A 16,615-nucleotide genomic window follows, 5' to 3' on the forward strand; every position below is an offset into this window, starting at 1 on the left:
CTTACCTTCATGGCGAGAGTGACTGTGTTGATCATGATAAGTGCAAAGATGCCGTACTCAAATGGACGTGATGTGACGAACCACCAGATCTTGTATTGCAGGCGGTGCTTCGGGATGTAGCGACGGCTTGGCTTGGCTTTCAATGCAAACTCTATGCATTTACGCTGGAATGTGAAAGAATGGATTAGTTCAAAATTATCTTAGCTCAAAACATCATCAGCTTGTGGTATTCAAATTCAATGTGTAATTGTTTCAGCAATGCATCAATGGAACGGCAATAACCAGACATGTGACATTAGACTGACCTGATTCTTGTCCAGCTCGCAGTTCCTGTACTCCTGCTCACCCTCATTCTGAAACGTGACGATGACAAAACCAACGAAGATGTTGACCATGAAGAAGGCAATGACGATGATGTATGTGAAGTAGAAGATGGCTACCACTGGCCGGAAGTTGTAGATTGGACCCATGTCCTCTGTGTGAGAGTCGATGGATTTGTACAGCAACCTGGAAAAGGTGAGAGTGTATGTAAGACACAGACGATAGACCCCTTTTTTCCCAGGTTTTTGTTCCTCAGTGGCTCAGCCACATAGTTTTAATGAGGTGGGGAAAAAGGGCCTCTAGCAAATGAAGGGGTTGAAATATTGGAAGGGAACTGCAGCACCATCTTATGACAGGTTAACAAAGACATCAAGTCACTCATCACTACACAAGAGATTCCCATTATTTCTTTACAGTGACCAAGCTAATGGTGTAATATGCTACGATTTATATTGTCCTCAATTAACATAACCTTAGTCTACTCCAGTCCTTTAGCTTCAAAATCTAACCAATTCGTTATTAACAGTTCAGAAAGCCATGTTCTCAATGAACTATCACATTTTAAAACGTTTCACTGGCAAACTCAATCTTTATCTTAGGAAGTAATTCCCAAACATTTCAGTGGCCAAATCCCCCACTAATGACTGAGATTACATGAAAGGCTTGGGGTTAGGTTAGTGATCAATCTGAAAACCTAGGCAACATCTACAGGCATGAAGTTAGTAAGCAGGTTGGAAGATTTCACCAACGGCTTATACTAGTTAAGCACTACCCATCCTACTAATACTGGTTAGAATGATTAAGCTTTTTATTACTTGTATCAGCAGATGCCCAGCGCTACATAACACAACGTCATGCTCATGGTTACCTTAAAAGCTCACAGCGACAATCTCACATGCTACACGACTTTCAAGTGTCACTTCAGTACCATGTGAGAACATTGCGATCTAGTATATCTACAGATGCAGCGGTGCATGGGATAGGGGTTTTGTGACTGGAAGCCCTCTCAGTACAAATTTCGCCAATTCTTAAATACGCCAGCATCATTTGACGAATGAGTGCAAAACAGTTGGAGCATGGGTGTTGCGAGGGGTACTCTACCATGTGTGGCTACTGAATAAAACTGGTCACCTGGGTGAAGTAAGATTTTAGGGAATGTTGTGTGGACAAAGAATAGAGGGCAAGGGAATTGAAACATTCATTCTGATGTGTGAGGAAAATAGAATGATAGACATGCAAGTCTAAAAACAAACTTAGGGTATCATGTCATTTCAATTTGAAAGGTCAGTGACATACTCCTTAGTCGACAGTACTATTGAACAATAACACTTGTACCAAATGAGGGAACCATGTAATTTCATTTTGAAGGTCAGTGATATGTTCTACATTTACAGTGCCAGTGAACAATTCCCTGAAAATCTGAACAAGCACGCGCACAGCATTTACTACATCTACCAGACACATCTATACTAGAAGCAATATCTCATTCCCTAAACCTATGATGCGTTATTGCAAGCTAAAGTGCCACCTAGTCAGCCGGCCATTCCACGAAACAAATGACTTACATCGGCCACCCCTCAAATGTTGCCACCGTAAACAGCGTCAACATAGCCTGACTAACATCATCAAAGTTGAACAAGTTGTTTGACCACACCCGATCGTCAACTTTCGGTTTTGTAGAGTCGCCACCCACGAAAACAATGTACTGCCCCCTGAAAGAGAAATGACAACATCGATGATGAGAGATTTCAAAATTTAGAGCTCTGTTCTATTGGTCAACTTACATCGGCCAACCTTCAAATGTTGAGACGGTGAAGAGGGCCAACATGGCCTGCGTGACATCGTCGAAGTTGAGCAAGTTATTACGCCAGGTTCGCACCTCCAGTTTTGGCTTAGTAATGTCACCGTGTTCATACACCACGAAATTGCCCCTAGAATAGAATAGGTAAAAGATGTGCACAGGAAATAATTGGACAGTATTTGAATCCTTGTCTTAGCTCTCTCTTTTATCGCAGCACCTTGCTTGGGTCATAATTCAAATCACTCAAACAAGTTATGTCCTTTGAAATACTGATTTAGATCATGTTCATATTAGATGCAAAATACTTGATAATACGCGCAGCCGAGTGACCAGAAACTTTTTCCTGTAGCAACTAAACAAAAGATGAGACGGGCGTCCAGAGAAGACAGAGAATAGGTCTTGAATTGGAAGCTGAAATCAATGACCTAAAAGAATTCAGATTAGGAAGTTAAGCTGAAAACATTTCAATGAAAACATTAAAGTTAAGTTACTAAACTTTTTCAAACAGATCAGATTCTCTCGCTGACTGAGGCAAATGAAATCTGCCTGGTAAAACCTCTGCTGCATTCTGTAGGACACAAGGGGCCAAATTCATAAAAGTCATTTAAGGGTTAGACGTGTGTAACTTCTCTTTAATCAGTTTCAGGGCCTATTCGTATTCTGTGAAGATTTGCATGAAGGACCTGAATCTGTCTATTCAGTAGTTGACTTCTCTCTAATCAGTTTCAGGGCCTATTCATATTCTGTGAAGATTTGCATAAAGGACCTGACTCTGTCTATTCAGTAGTTGACTTCTCTCTAATCAGTTTCAGGGCCTATTCATATTCTGTGAAGATTTGCATAAAGGACCTGAATCTGTCTATTCAGTAGTTGACTTCTCTCTAATCAGTTTCAGGGCCTATTCATATTCTGTGAAGATTTACATGAAGGACCTGAATCTGTCTATTCAGTACTTGACTTCTCTCTAATCAGTTTCAGGGCCTATTCACATTCTGTAAAGATTTGCATGAAGGACCTGAATCTGTCTATTAAGTACTTAAACGCCGTTTTAAACTAAACGCCCTTTATGAATTTGGCCCAAGGTCTTGGAGGCCAAAAATGCTCACAGAGCAAGCCGTATTCAGAATCATATGACTAAGGTCATATGATTCCCCTCCTGACAACTGGTGTCGATGTTAGCCCAGTCGCAATCACTTACTTGCATTCACCCTCGGTGATCTTTGACTGATCAGTACACATGAAGAACGTGCCCTTGAAGAGCTGCACTCCGATGACGGCAAACATGAACTCCAGAAGGCACGTCACCAACATGATGTTTCCGATGGTCTTCACTGCTACTATCACACATTGCACCACATGCTGTAAGGCAAATTATGGACAGTTTAGATGGTGAAGCTGTCCTTGTTGATAACATAAAGTAAATCCTCAAAAGCTAGCCTGTATACAGTCAAGAGACACCCCTAATAAACGGAACATAAGGTTTAGAGTACATATCCAAAATTGAACAGAAGTTGCGCTTTGATAGTTTCAATAACAAAAGCCCAGTTCCAAACATCTGAAATTTCTAAATCTTGGAATGGATTCTTAGACTTGTCACGTGATACACACTAATGAGTATTGCTAAAAGACATCTTCTCTCCTACCTTGAGGCCCTTGGCCCTGTTGATTGCCCTTAAAGGTCTCAGCACCCTCAATACCCTGAGGATTTTCACCACAGAGATAGCTCCATTACTGCAATGAAACAAATCAACAGACATGTTCAGCTGACTTCAGAAAAATGCTTTTTTGTACGTCTCTACAGATGACACCTTCTGATGTATGGCTGAAAAGAGAAATAGATGAAATAGCAATTCTGTTTAACACATCTTTTTCAAAATTCCTTCAAACACTCACTCTTCGTTTAGTTTAGGTAAATAGTAATACTATTAGTGAAGAGAGGTCGTCTTCTCGGTACAATAGTTACATTGTAAACAGATACCTCAATCAAAAGCATGTAGACCATGTAATGTTCCCAACATCATGCCACTCATTGAGAAAATGTGACTGACGTTCAATGCATGCTCTTGGGACATGAAAGTATAACAAAAAAAACTCTCAAATATATAATATGACAAAAAATGTTCTTGGTAACGATTAAAACCTTAGTGTAAATCCAGTGACTTTAAACCCAGTCGCTTCATTTAACGTTGACGAGATGTTTGCTAAGTAAAATGGATTGATAGCCTGCAAAGACGTTTTCCCTGTTAAGTGTCATAATGAGGTTTTCACGAGGCAGGTGGCCGGATAAGAGTTCCATTTTCAGAAGGCCATTGTTAAGATAATTGCCTTTTGGAAATTGAAACATTTGAAATGGGCTCTCACAGCTTCTTCCATTGAAGCTGCAGCAGTTTCTTAGTTTAGAACTAGACTAGATACATGTGGTTTGGTGTTTTGAATGCATCTGCAAATGACAGTTCAGTCCACAGGAAATATGCTTTGTTGGGCATGCATGACACCACATTCGATAATCACAAAGTGTGCCTTTCAGGAGGATCTTACTGAAAATTCATCAACTGGGATTCTTCACCCCAAACATCATTCCCCAAAAGTCAGTTTCATATGGATAGCACAATCCAATTAAAGCGTTTTTGTATGGACATCATAGATGCTTTCTACAATGTAGAATCTTGTCAGCAGAAATGAATGTTACTTATGGACAGCATTGATCCAAGTGACTGGAATTACATATATTTATTAACATTACAAATTCGAGAAAAGAACAATATCAAGCAGAGAATAGAACGAGAAAACACAGGCACGTGAAGATATAAAAAGCAATTGGTCAATAGCCATTGATTAGCCCTCAATCAACTGAAAAACACAAGCCTACTAACAACACACTTCCTAGTTGTAGAGCTTGAGTTTGTTATTGATTTAGGGTTGATTTCATTGATTGATGTTGGTATCTTCATGTGCCTGTGAGTAAACTGGGGGGAAAATTGGGGATAAATGTGAGAACTTCAGGTCCTACAGTAGATAGGGTTCTGGAATAATGCAGAAATATCCGAAGCATGAGAATTACACTGAAGGCAAATAAGTTGTTTTCACAGAACTAGAACCAAGTCAGATATGCACCATTTGAGTTGTGTACGACAAAAACTGAGGAAGATTGACAAACACCATTTTATGCTTCTTTTAGTATCCATATCGTTGTGCGCAAACACTTTTTGACACAGAATTCAATGATCCCTCACTGTATGGTCCTATGGTCGCACAGTCAAAGGGTTTCTCACTAGGACTTCAGCTCAGAAACTAATTTGAAATAGACATGGTCATGGAAAGTCATGAAATGTCTTTAGTTTACAGTGCCATAGCATAGTCTTCCACAACTTCCATTTGATTCTATTGATTGGTTGGTCAAGGATATGACACTGTCTACCAAGTAACTGCCCATTTCACATCATTTGTGAAGCAGTGGTTGTGGGCAGAGACTTGGGCAAATGCCCAAACTGGGAGAAGAATGAGCAATTTCTCATTCTCCTTGACCTAAATCTTTTTGCACTTAAACTTGAATTGGGAAAAGTTTGCATTTTTATCACAGTGGATAGATAACTGGCCCTAGTTCCTGTGAATGGCTTAAATTACAAATGGGTCTGGTAGGTCATTGGTTGGAAAGACATTGCAAAATGTCTATAGAGTAGAAACTTGGAGTCAAGAACAGTAACAGTTGGATGAAAATCATAAGAGACACTGCAATATGGAAAGAAACAAGTATGTAAGGGGACATTGGGATAAGAATTATCAAATATCAGAATGTTTTAGGGAAAAGCAATCCAGTTCGCATGTCCAAAATTTGGTTCAAATGTTTTGAACTGTCTTCGAGGAATGAAATACATCATTTGGTGAGGGAGCCTACATCTTTCTCTAATCAAGTGCAGTGGGTATTTTATGATGATTTTTTTATTGGGCCACATCTGTGATTATTTCATGCAGTTTTTGAAACGAACTTTTAGAAGGGGCCCATGCTATTGCTAGACTCAACATAGGCCTAATACAAAGGGACAAAAGATTTATAGACATAATGCATAAATATTTGTAAAGACATCTCAAAGGGAGGCCTATAACTATAACTATAACTTTTCAGATTCAAAAGCCTCTTGGATTGAGGCAGATTTGCAACCGCTAGTACTCAATCACTGTCCTTACATCAGGCAAGCTGGATACTGAGGTGGAAAACGCATAATCCACTGGGTGTTGTAACTAATGGACATCTTCACAGCATCGAATTCCAACATAGAGGTTGTCCACATATACATATGGTCATATGGATCAATGGGTACCTAAAATAATGATCATCCTTTGAAGAAGAGGCAGAGTGGAGTCGATTAGCATCAAACTAGATTGGGAAGTTTCAATGCAATGTATCTATTTAGTTAAAACCTGTAGAATACGGAAAAACTCCTAGACACCATTGTATCACCATATAACGAAAAGTCGCAGAACCAACTCTTATTACACGAAAACCGTTGCAGTTAGAACCTCTGAATGATTACCCTGACCCCCACGCCTTATGGCCCTTATAACTATTGCTTGTCTCAGCAAACTGGAACCAGTTGAACCAACAAAAACAGCCAGCAACTATGACTCAATTTCAACCAAGCATAATGTGAAAACTCAACTATGCCAAGTAAAAGCCTACAACCAGTGTCCTGTCATATATGTGCAGATAGGAATACAACTGAAATACTTCCAACTTGTGTCGAACAAACAGAGCAGATTCCATAGATTCCAACTCGAAGCCACTACCTCTTAGCACAGTCAAATCACTTCAAACCACGTTACATCAGTCTTGACTACCTATTCACAGGGTCAGATACACCACCACAAACATACATTGGGCTGGCCGTTCAAAAACCATCAAATCATAATGCTCGTGTTAGATTTCTTCTGCACAAATTAAACTTCAATGGCAACCCACTCAATGCCAGCGGATTTTTCATACAAGTTGCTGATTTTTCTTCAGACTTTTCAGGCGAAGTCCACAAATTTTTAGACGAGTATCCAATTGCAAATTTTGTTTCAGTGTCCAACACTAATATCAGGATTTCGAAGGCAGATTTGAACGTCCAAACCCCAGTCATTGATGACTTGGTACATATAAAACAAGTCAGTCATGACCGCCTACGCAATCTGTCCACTTCATATCAAGAGCTTGTACATCTTCACCAGAGAGGAACCCTTGACATTAAGCGGACACTACAGACACCACAATCACGGCCAAATTCTCTTATTCTTAGGAAAACTGGAAATCAATTTTCCACGAGTGTCACAACTAGACGTTCATTATTTTTGAGAAATTAATCTGATAATCTTAGTGCAACCTTTAGAGGGCAAAGCTGAGATAGACGTATTAAGTAATTGTCGAAAGTTTTTAGAGAAGAGACTCAAAAAAAATTTCAAAAAGATACAGGATTTTTTGCATTATTTGAAATTTGAGGTGGTTCGCATCGTGAAAGTTCTGAATGATCCAAAAAAAGAGGCCAGCATTGCTGTGATTATTTAAATTTTGAGGTGGTCCGCAATAGTTCTGTCACACATCGAACGGGCACGGAACATAATAGGACTTTTGAACTCACTGGCATATAATACTCGACGGCAGCAGCAATTTCTCTAGTTGTCCAGTTTTGCCGCATGTGGTGTGGTTCCTCCTAAGAATAAGCGAAGATAGCAATGGCATGATGCACATGCAGTGCATTATGGACAAGACAAGACACACCCTCACTTGAAGTATAATACAAGAACCCGCATCCCTGGCATTGAAACCTAGACATGAATCTGAGGTGTTGCCATGTGAATTTAATGATTTGATGTAGGTAAGAGACACATGTTTCACAAACGCCTTTTACGCATAAAAGGTCTTTTGAACAGGCACCCCTCAGCACACTAGTCTTCATGACATTCCTTTCTTAATAACTACGGAACTACCCATGGTGACTTTACCTTTTCTATCACCAAAGGCAAAAAAGCTACTTCAAGGCCAAGTTCTAATAACGGTGAATCTAGGAAATGTTTGAGTTACATTGAGAGACTTCGACAGAGTAAAAGTAACTACTTAACATTTAGATATCATGTCATAGGCAAAAACTTGCTTTTCCATAGAAAATGGAGAGAGACACAATTTCGGAGAGAAAATTTATACCTACGCCTACAACCACTACCCACCGTCTGAGTTTGAATATAATTTCAAAATGGTATACTTAGTATTTGGAAACATGGTCCAAAATAAATAATGGAGGGCTTGACCACTCCATACACTTCAAAACTGCATCAGATACATGATTTGTCACATCAAACCAGACCAGACAGGCACATCCAGTGCCGGGTCAGTCTCAAGAACATTAATGGCTAAATGAAGGCAAAACTAGTACAAAATTTTGGTATACAGAGAATATGTTTTCAAAATATATGCGTGGCATGTATGACACGCATATATTCCCTGTACTAGCCAGGCAGACAATTTACTGTTTTTTTGTCTACTACTTTGCCAGAAATCCAGAAATGTTCCCTTCACCAACCATTATAAAAACCACATAAAAATATCAATCCACACATCCGGTGAGAACTCCTCCCAAACCTGGATATATACAACCTGACACCCCTAAAAGTGAATGGCACAGTACCAGTACACATATGTTTCTATAAGCTAAGGATACACCACTGCACTTTACAGGGTGTATAGGCTAAAGGAAATCTACGCCAGTCAAAAATGTCAAGACAGAACTGCATTGCTCTACGCAAGAAAGCGTCGTCTGACCAAACACTCGTACTTACATGTCCCCTCCGGCTATTCTGAAAAATTTAGATGAATATTTAATACAGAGTCAATAGTTGCAGTTTTACTTCTGCTTGTTTAATTGTTTTAAATGGCAGTACATGAACAAGAGCTGTTTACCTTTACGGATTCATAACTTTTACTGCTTTTTTGTACCGCCTGTACTCAAGCTTCCAAACGGAGCTTGTATTCGAAAATTTTCAAGACTATCTGTGACAAAAAAAATGTCCCCAGCTCTTGCCAACTACATACTGCCATCATATCAGAACCACCAAAACTGCAACCATAGACCAACACGGAGGATAGACGTCACGTCACGCACACGTAGCAATCGAGTCAACCTGCAAGGAAAATCGTGCTGGATTGAAAGAGAATGAGAGCAACTGAAAAGGTCCAGGATGTGCTTCACCATCGTCTAAATTCAGTTAGCCACAAATGTCATTTTTGCTTTTTTGATCAGGCAATGTATAGATCCCAGTCAAGCTGTCGAACCACACCCATCATCAATATATCTAGATTACACCTTCAATTTACTGTAACCATCACACAGACTCTAGTGAGTGGGACTGATACTGCTCTAACACTCTTCATCAAGCGTTTCTCCACGATTTTTTAAAAGGCTGTGAATTTATACATTGCACGTTGCACATCTTTCACGAAGGGGAGAGGAATGAAAAAAACAGGTCCAAAAAGATTTAGATTAGACGCCGCCGTGCCTGGCTTGAGATGGTGGGGGGAGTGTTCTCACCAGAAAATCAAAACCCAATCACACAACAACCCTAGACGCCAGATATGGAGGGAGATATTTGAGATGTCACAATATTTACAGATACAATATAACGATTACATTCTTCATGCTGAGGCAAATTTAGGTAGTTTTGACTATAAGAATTCTATCTATGATTTGGCCGAAAATATTTTTTTCTGAATTTTAATTATTGGAAGGAAAATCCTTCAAAAGCTTCCACTTCCGGCTGGAAATGTTTCCGTCTGACCTTGAGCTGGTCACAGAATGTTATAATGTGTTTGCAGAAACTGTAGTTGTGTTCACCCCAACCAAATGACCTTGAGCTTTAAACCTTACCCTTTTACCAATTTGGCAAATTTAGGCAAATATCTGACCAAATTGCTCTTAAACTTGAGCAATGGTCCCTCAGCTTTGCTTCATATTTCAGTGCATATAGATACAGGATAGATGTTGTCAGACATGCCACATGCACATCTAACTTACATAACTCATTAAACTGCTACAGTGACTACATAACTAGCAGATAGCCCATCCTGATATACTTTCCTTTCAAATCAAATGCAGCTGTTTTTAAGCATACAACTTTTTTCAAAGAAAAAGAGTTACATTCATACTGGCACAAATATACAGGGGCTAGTCCCAGGTTAAAGATGGAGAATTGGGACCACACAGCAACTATTTTCTACCCCTGGAACCTTCTTTCTTTCTCTCAGGATAACCTCTTGTTGTCCTTAATAACTTGGCCCGCCACCCAGGATAGTAGGAACGATTAGGAAGTGAAAATCATTTTCCCTTCTCCCTCCATATCAAGACATCTCACAAAATTGCACAAATCTCAAGAAAGGAGAAAAACCATGTCATAATTAATATCAAGGGTGTAAAAGTAGAATGGTATGGAAAAAAAAGTTCTGCATTTATTCTTGGGTAATGAACTAAAACTGGGACTAAAAATGAGTATGAAATAAAAGTCCTGTCGTAAATTATTCAGTTGAAGAGAATCATCATGTAAATTATCACTCAGAAATGTGAAACTAACTGGGGAGGGTAACAAACTTGTGCATTCACCAGGGTACACACGAAGATGAGATTACTGGTCAATTCAAACACTTTAAGTCTATCAACGAATTAACTGAGTTTAATGCAACAACTCACAACGCTAACTAGGCAGATTTGAAAATTTTAAACGAAATGAGCACATAATGCTACTTCATCACCTCTAGTAAATACTAATTAAACTATCAAATGTTACTTTAAACAAAACTAAATCTATTTTTTTTAACTCAAGAATGTTAAACTTCTGTAGAAATGTTTTGCTCATGCAGTCAAATTGCTTTGCTAAAATGGAATGAATAGGCACTATTATGGCGGTGATTGAAGCAACACAGTATGATAGTACCAGGTGGGCACTTTCAAGCATTTTTCATTGGAAATGGGAGGATCCTATCACAATGCATGTTCACCGGTACATAGTATAGCAACACAGTGCCATCCAAGGGGGTGGAACCATAAGAGGTGGTGTGAGGGGTTACTGTCAGATATTGAAACAGTCCTTATCTTGGACACTGTGACATTCGTGGAGACAAAAAATGGCAAAACAGTGTACACAAGGTGTCATAAGCAAAATGGACAGATACCGTTAGGGGGAGGCGTGAGGAGTGACCTGGCACTATTAGGAATAAAATGGTACTACTGAGCCAAACATTGTGACTATGAGCGCTGTATCTTTGAAGCAGTGTACACAAGGGTGTACATCATGCATGGCGAAGCAAACAATACCACTGGGAGAGGCGTGAAACGTTACTATTAGAAATCAAAACGGTCCTGCTGACCTGTCGTGATGGTTACTTACTTTAAAACGAAGGAAATGAGAGAAACAAGCACAACGATCATGTCCAGAATATTGAAGAGACTTCTGCAAAAAGAGCCTTTATGTAGCACCAATCCATAGGCAATAACCTGAAAGAGAATGCAGAGAGCTTGACTTGTGCAAAATATTGGAGAATTGAAAATAAACTGGATCTATGCAGGGTTCAAGGGCTCTGGTTTTTCACTTCAAGAGACAACTGATATGTAACCAGGCTGAAAACTGAGGCTAACAAAATTGAAGATTTAGAACATCTCATCAGAGTGGGACACTATCGTTTATGGTCAGAGACCTCAGAACTCAAATTCTTAAGAGATACAGTGTCAAAATATCGAAGAAAAGTTCGTTTTACTCAACTTAGATCATATGGGAACTTTCATACATTGTACACAAGCTATTGATATTAAACTTTTATCTACTATACTTTACCTTGAAGGTTATCTCTATAGTAAACACAGTTGTAAAAAAATAATCAAAATGGTTTAATATCTGAAAAGAGAAAAGAAACCTCGGATAAGAGATGGAGACAGGACACTGCACACATCTTGAAAATCTTACAAAATTGTCCAAATTTGAAAAATGGAAATTTTTTCAAATTTTTCTTCTGATGTACTGTATCTAAGCGACGCCTGAGGATCAACATCGAGGATCAACGTCTAGCTAACAACCGATCATGGCATTGAGATGTCAAACTTACGTTGTTTCTCTCTGAGTTTGCATCGAGGGGGTCCTCGGCTGCAAGCATGGCACTGCTGATCATAATACAAGCTAAGATGACATTCCCAAAATATGAATGGTTGCATACTTTGTGGCAGATGATACGGAATCTGAAAGAGGAAGTGAGAGATCTTGGTCAGCCATCAATTGTTTCCAGAGAAGCTCACGTATACCATTTCCCCCATTTTAGCTGCCCAAGGCAGCACTCCATTTTTTTTCCTTCCACTACTACCTAAGACACGGCTCAAAGCACTGACTGAATAAGATCAAACTTGCCCAGCCCCTTATTAAACTCACCTGTTTGTGTGTGAGAATACAAAAAAGGAGGAGAATTTAGGGATGGGTTTGATTTTGTCAGGTATATGTAGCTCGGACATCCTCCTAGGCCGAGCCGTCACCGTAGATATCGTCGTTCCCTCCCCATCCTCATCCTCTTCTTCATCCTCGTCATGTTCCTCACCCATCTCGTCTCCTGAAAACACAACGTGAAAATCATCAGAAATAAACCCAAATCAAGCTTTGAGTCCAAAGTTTCAACAAATTTGTATGTATAACAACTGCATTACGGCATTAAGTACAACTGCATTTCTATTTTCCTCGACCATCAGTAATTATGAACGGCGCACCCGTTTGAGATGTTGTAAGTCTGATACTCTACCTTCTTTTTTTGAGCGATAGTCATCAGCACCTTCAATATCAGGGTTGTCTGAGAAGTCCACCCTCACTTTGTGATCACCGTTGCCATACTCGTTACCCATTCGGAGTGGCCTGGCTCGGCTGTGGTTGATTTTTGAGCTTTCTTCATCATCTGCACCATCATCATCTTGGGTTCCTTCTTCATTGTTATTAGCACACACTTCCACTCCCTCCTCTACTTCCTTTATCACAGGCTGAAGTATCAAAAGACAATTTCTATTCATCCTAAACTGGTCTTATATCAGTTACCCGTCGCTGTCAACCTGTTATGGAATCTGCTTACCGGTAAACAGCTCCAATCTCAGGGAGCACTGGTACTGAAATCTTCTACAAATAGCACAAAGCCGAAGGGGTTAAAATGAAGTACAAAATTTATACAATATGAATTTGTTATTGTACTCGGCGCGACCGCATTCTCTGCCAATCAATAATAAACAATTCAAATACAGCATGATTGATTCAAGTTACTTATTCATCATCATTATTTATTAATTAGTCACAAAGTCGATAGTTGACCATGGCTTGTTTTTGTGCGTCTGTCATACTGTCTCTGAATATGTAATACATTCAACCACAGTAATTCCAGGGGCCGTTTGTTCAGAAGTTCATTTCACTCACACATGCAGTTTTAAATGTGGATTTTTACTGTAAGCTAGGGCTCAGATACTGTAGTGGCATTAAGAAGACCTTGACTTGTGGACATTTTTGACACCAAGGCCAACTCAGTTTCAAAGGGGTGCTCCCATTGGCTCGGCTGGCAATATGAGAATCTTTCTCACCTCGCCATTTTTCTCGTCTCCTTGCGGCGACTGTGAGCGCCGTATAGAGCGATTGTTCTTCTCTGCCTCCTTCTCCTTCTTATCCTCCTCCTCCTCCTCACTCAAGTCCTGTGCGTCGGCCAAGTTATCCACAGCGATGGCCAAGAAGACATTCAGAAGGATATCTAGCAGTTTGGGTTAAGGATTAGAGCTTCAAACTACTGTGGAACCTCCCTTTTATACAGAATTTGTAACTAAACATCGATGTTTAATATGTGGCCCCCGTTGTGCATTCAACAAAATACAATATTCAACCGTTGGGGTCCGGATGCTTCTCTGGTATTATGTCAACACAATTGGAACTTAATGTTACTTCTATTAGTTTCAAGGATACAGTTACCACAGATGAAGAGGATGACAAAGTAGAGGCAGACGATCACACCTGGATTCGTCACGCCGCCGTATGCCTTGATACCGTCATACATCACCACGTTCCAATCCTCACCAGTTAGGATCTGGAAGCAGAGTAGACGGCATGAAATCAACTAATAAGTAGATTGAGTCATGACTATTCATTGGAAAGATATTGTCCCCCAGGATAAATGTTACAATTTCTAAAGATTCTCCAAAATAGCCCTCACTGTTGTGAAATTCCTTTTCACTTGCTGATACGTACCTGAAAGACAGTGAGCAAGGACTGGTAGAAGGTATCAAAGTTGCTCCTGGGCTTCTCTGATTCAAAGTTGAACTTGCCGCCAAAGAGTTGCATCCCAAGTAAGGCAAAGATGACGATGAAGAGGAAGAGCAGCAACAACAAGCTGACGATGGACTTCATGGAGTTTAGCAAGGAAGCGACCAGGTTCCGCAAGGACCCCCAGTATCTGGAACATGAATTGGAGATATTTAAATGTTAGGTACTGTTGCTTATTGTGGGACCAAACCCCTTAAAATACCAAATGTGACTTGTCTCACAAGTCTCATCACTCCTACAAAAGTATAAATAACACTAAAGTCTATTATATCAATGTCACAATACCCAAACTACTATACCCTGAAGTGATTAAGCTAATGTCATTTATGCAAAAAGACAGCTTGATGCTCATCCTGGGACTGGCTCATGAAAAAAAGGCTAATGGCATCACACCATTGATGACGATGTTGACAGTCTTTACCATCATGGCATCAGCACACAAAGGGAATTTCTAACAGCATTAATTTTTCTGACTTGTTTTTAAAAATGAACAAAATGAATAGATTTGTTTCAAAAATACTATATTTTGAGGAAAATGATATTGTGACTGAAGATTTTGATGGCAAATGTTGACTTCGAGCTCATTTAGAATAGATAACACCGCCTAACTGTAGGTCCTTGTTCAATCAAGACCGCTTGGGTGGACCTCAAAATACGCCCAGGCCTACTCATAGGATCTCACCTTGTCGCCTTGAATACTCTAAGTAACCTGGCACAACGTAGCACGCTCACACCCAGCGGTGGCATCACCTCCGTAAACATCAGCACAGCTTCTAATATACTACAGATGACAACAAAACTATCAAATCGGTTGAAGAGCGAGACAAAATAGCCTTGGAAGCCTAAACTATACATCTTCAGCAGCATCTCTAGAGAGAATAGAACCACAAAGAACATGTTGGTCACCTCTGAAAAGACATGGAAAAGAACAGAAGTCAGTTAAGAGGTAAATGCTAAATTCATGCTTTCCAATCTTACATCATTCCTCAACTGATGACCCACAAAAGCAGCAATCAGCTACCCAATACTAAACCAAGTGTCCATTCCATAGAAGAAATAGCAAGTTGCTTCAAATATCAGTATATACTGACCCGAGTGTTGGGAGGGAGCAATACCACAACAAAACAAACTCTTACCTTGAAATTTATCTAACCAATCAGGCTGATTGTAATGTTCTGATGTTAGCACAACTGTATTGAGGAAAACTAGCACGATAACGGCCCAATAGAAAGCCTGAGATTTCACCGCCTTGCGACACAGTCGCCGACATCGCCGATTCCATTTCTGGAGTCGGCGCACCTTTGGTTCGTACCACTTCTGAGGTTGGATCTCGCCACTACCGAGTTCTTCCGTCTTTTCAGAGGAATCTGTCTCACTGGTAGGTTTATCTGAAAAAGATGATTTCAGAATATTAGAACATAATCAGTACAGTAACTTAATACGGCTCCAGCCTATAGTCTACCTTTGAAAGGTTTCTTGGTTTACTCAGCCTTGTCAGTCTGTCATTGGCACCCCAAGGTCAGACATTTACCAACTGAGAACTAGACCAATTGACAGGACCACATCAACCTGACCGGGCTGCCATCTGACAGATGATCTCAACTGCACTTCAGCATTGGATCATAAAACTCTGCCTTACACCTTCCTTTTTGATAGTCCCGTCTTCTCAGATTACATTTCCTGACTGTCAAAAGGTCAGATCGCTCAGTACTCATCTCGGCAGAAAAGCTCAAGTCGAATCACTCGTGCTAACAATGGCAGATTCCTGATGAAACACTCTGCTCTGTCTCACATCGGACTCAAACTTGATACGCTTTTTGTGCAAGGGGTAATCTTTGTAATCTGATCAGCAGATTACCACTTACATCGTGAACAACAATGGATTAATGTCTGACTTGTTCTTCTTTGAGCTATCCAACATACATAAGCTCTTTGTTAAATGACGTGATTTGGATATCATGTTTACAAGTGAGCATCAGTTTGCTTTGCACAGATCTATGGAACCAGAAACATCAGAAAAATGATTTGAAGCTTCAAGGTTCTGAATTTTACAAAGATTTTATTTAGACTATATGACTCATCAAATTTCATATCTCTTGAAGACTCCATTGAAAGAATCTCCGAAAAAAGATGCTGCTCAAATGTACT

General features: G+C 39.8%; 1 protein-coding gene across 25 annotated transcripts in view; it reads right to left on the reverse strand.

The window, feature by feature from the left end:
* Positions 1–16,615, reverse strand: part of LOC135490614 (muscle calcium channel subunit alpha-1-like) — a 101,651-nt gene that overhangs the window by 46,925 nt on the left and 38,111 nt on the right. For 14 of the 25 annotated variants that reach the window (XM_064775868.1, XM_064775877.1, XM_064775876.1 and 11 more), the window contains exons 10-25: positions 15,604–15,855; positions 15,150–15,375; positions 14,393–14,597; positions 14,111–14,231; positions 13,738–13,901; positions 12,921–13,152; positions 12,560–12,734; positions 12,243–12,372; positions 11,975–12,034; positions 11,531–11,637; positions 8,933–8,950; positions 3,766–3,853; positions 3,321–3,481; positions 2,106–2,252; positions 306–507; positions 6–164 (exon numbers count right to left, since the gene is read on the reverse strand). In XM_064775868.1, the coding sequence (XP_064631938.1) occupies positions 6–164; positions 306–507; positions 2,106–2,252; positions 3,321–3,481; positions 3,766–3,853; positions 8,933–8,950; positions 11,531–11,637; positions 11,975–12,034; positions 12,243–12,372; positions 12,560–12,734; positions 12,921–13,152; positions 13,738–13,901; positions 14,111–14,231; positions 14,393–14,597; positions 15,150–15,375; positions 15,604–15,855 (2,447 nt within the window). Of the gene's footprint in view, positions 1–5; positions 165–305; positions 508–1,886; positions 2,034–2,105; positions 2,253–3,320; positions 3,482–3,765; positions 3,854–8,932; positions 8,951–11,530; positions 11,638–11,974; positions 12,035–12,242; positions 12,373–12,559; positions 12,735–12,920; positions 13,153–13,737; positions 13,902–14,110; positions 14,232–14,392; positions 14,598–15,149; positions 15,376–15,603; positions 15,856–16,615 lie in introns of all 25 variants that reach the window. The other 11 variants (XM_064775871.1, XM_064775866.1, XM_064775884.1 and 8 more) reach the window with 3 other exon arrangements.

The sequence above is a fragment of the Lineus longissimus genome, chromosome 7 (assembly GCF_910592395.1).
Source record: "Lineus longissimus chromosome 7, tnLinLong1.2, whole genome shotgun sequence".
Taxonomy (NCBI): Eukaryota; Metazoa; Nemertea; class Pilidiophora; order Heteronemertea; family Lineidae; genus Lineus; species Lineus longissimus.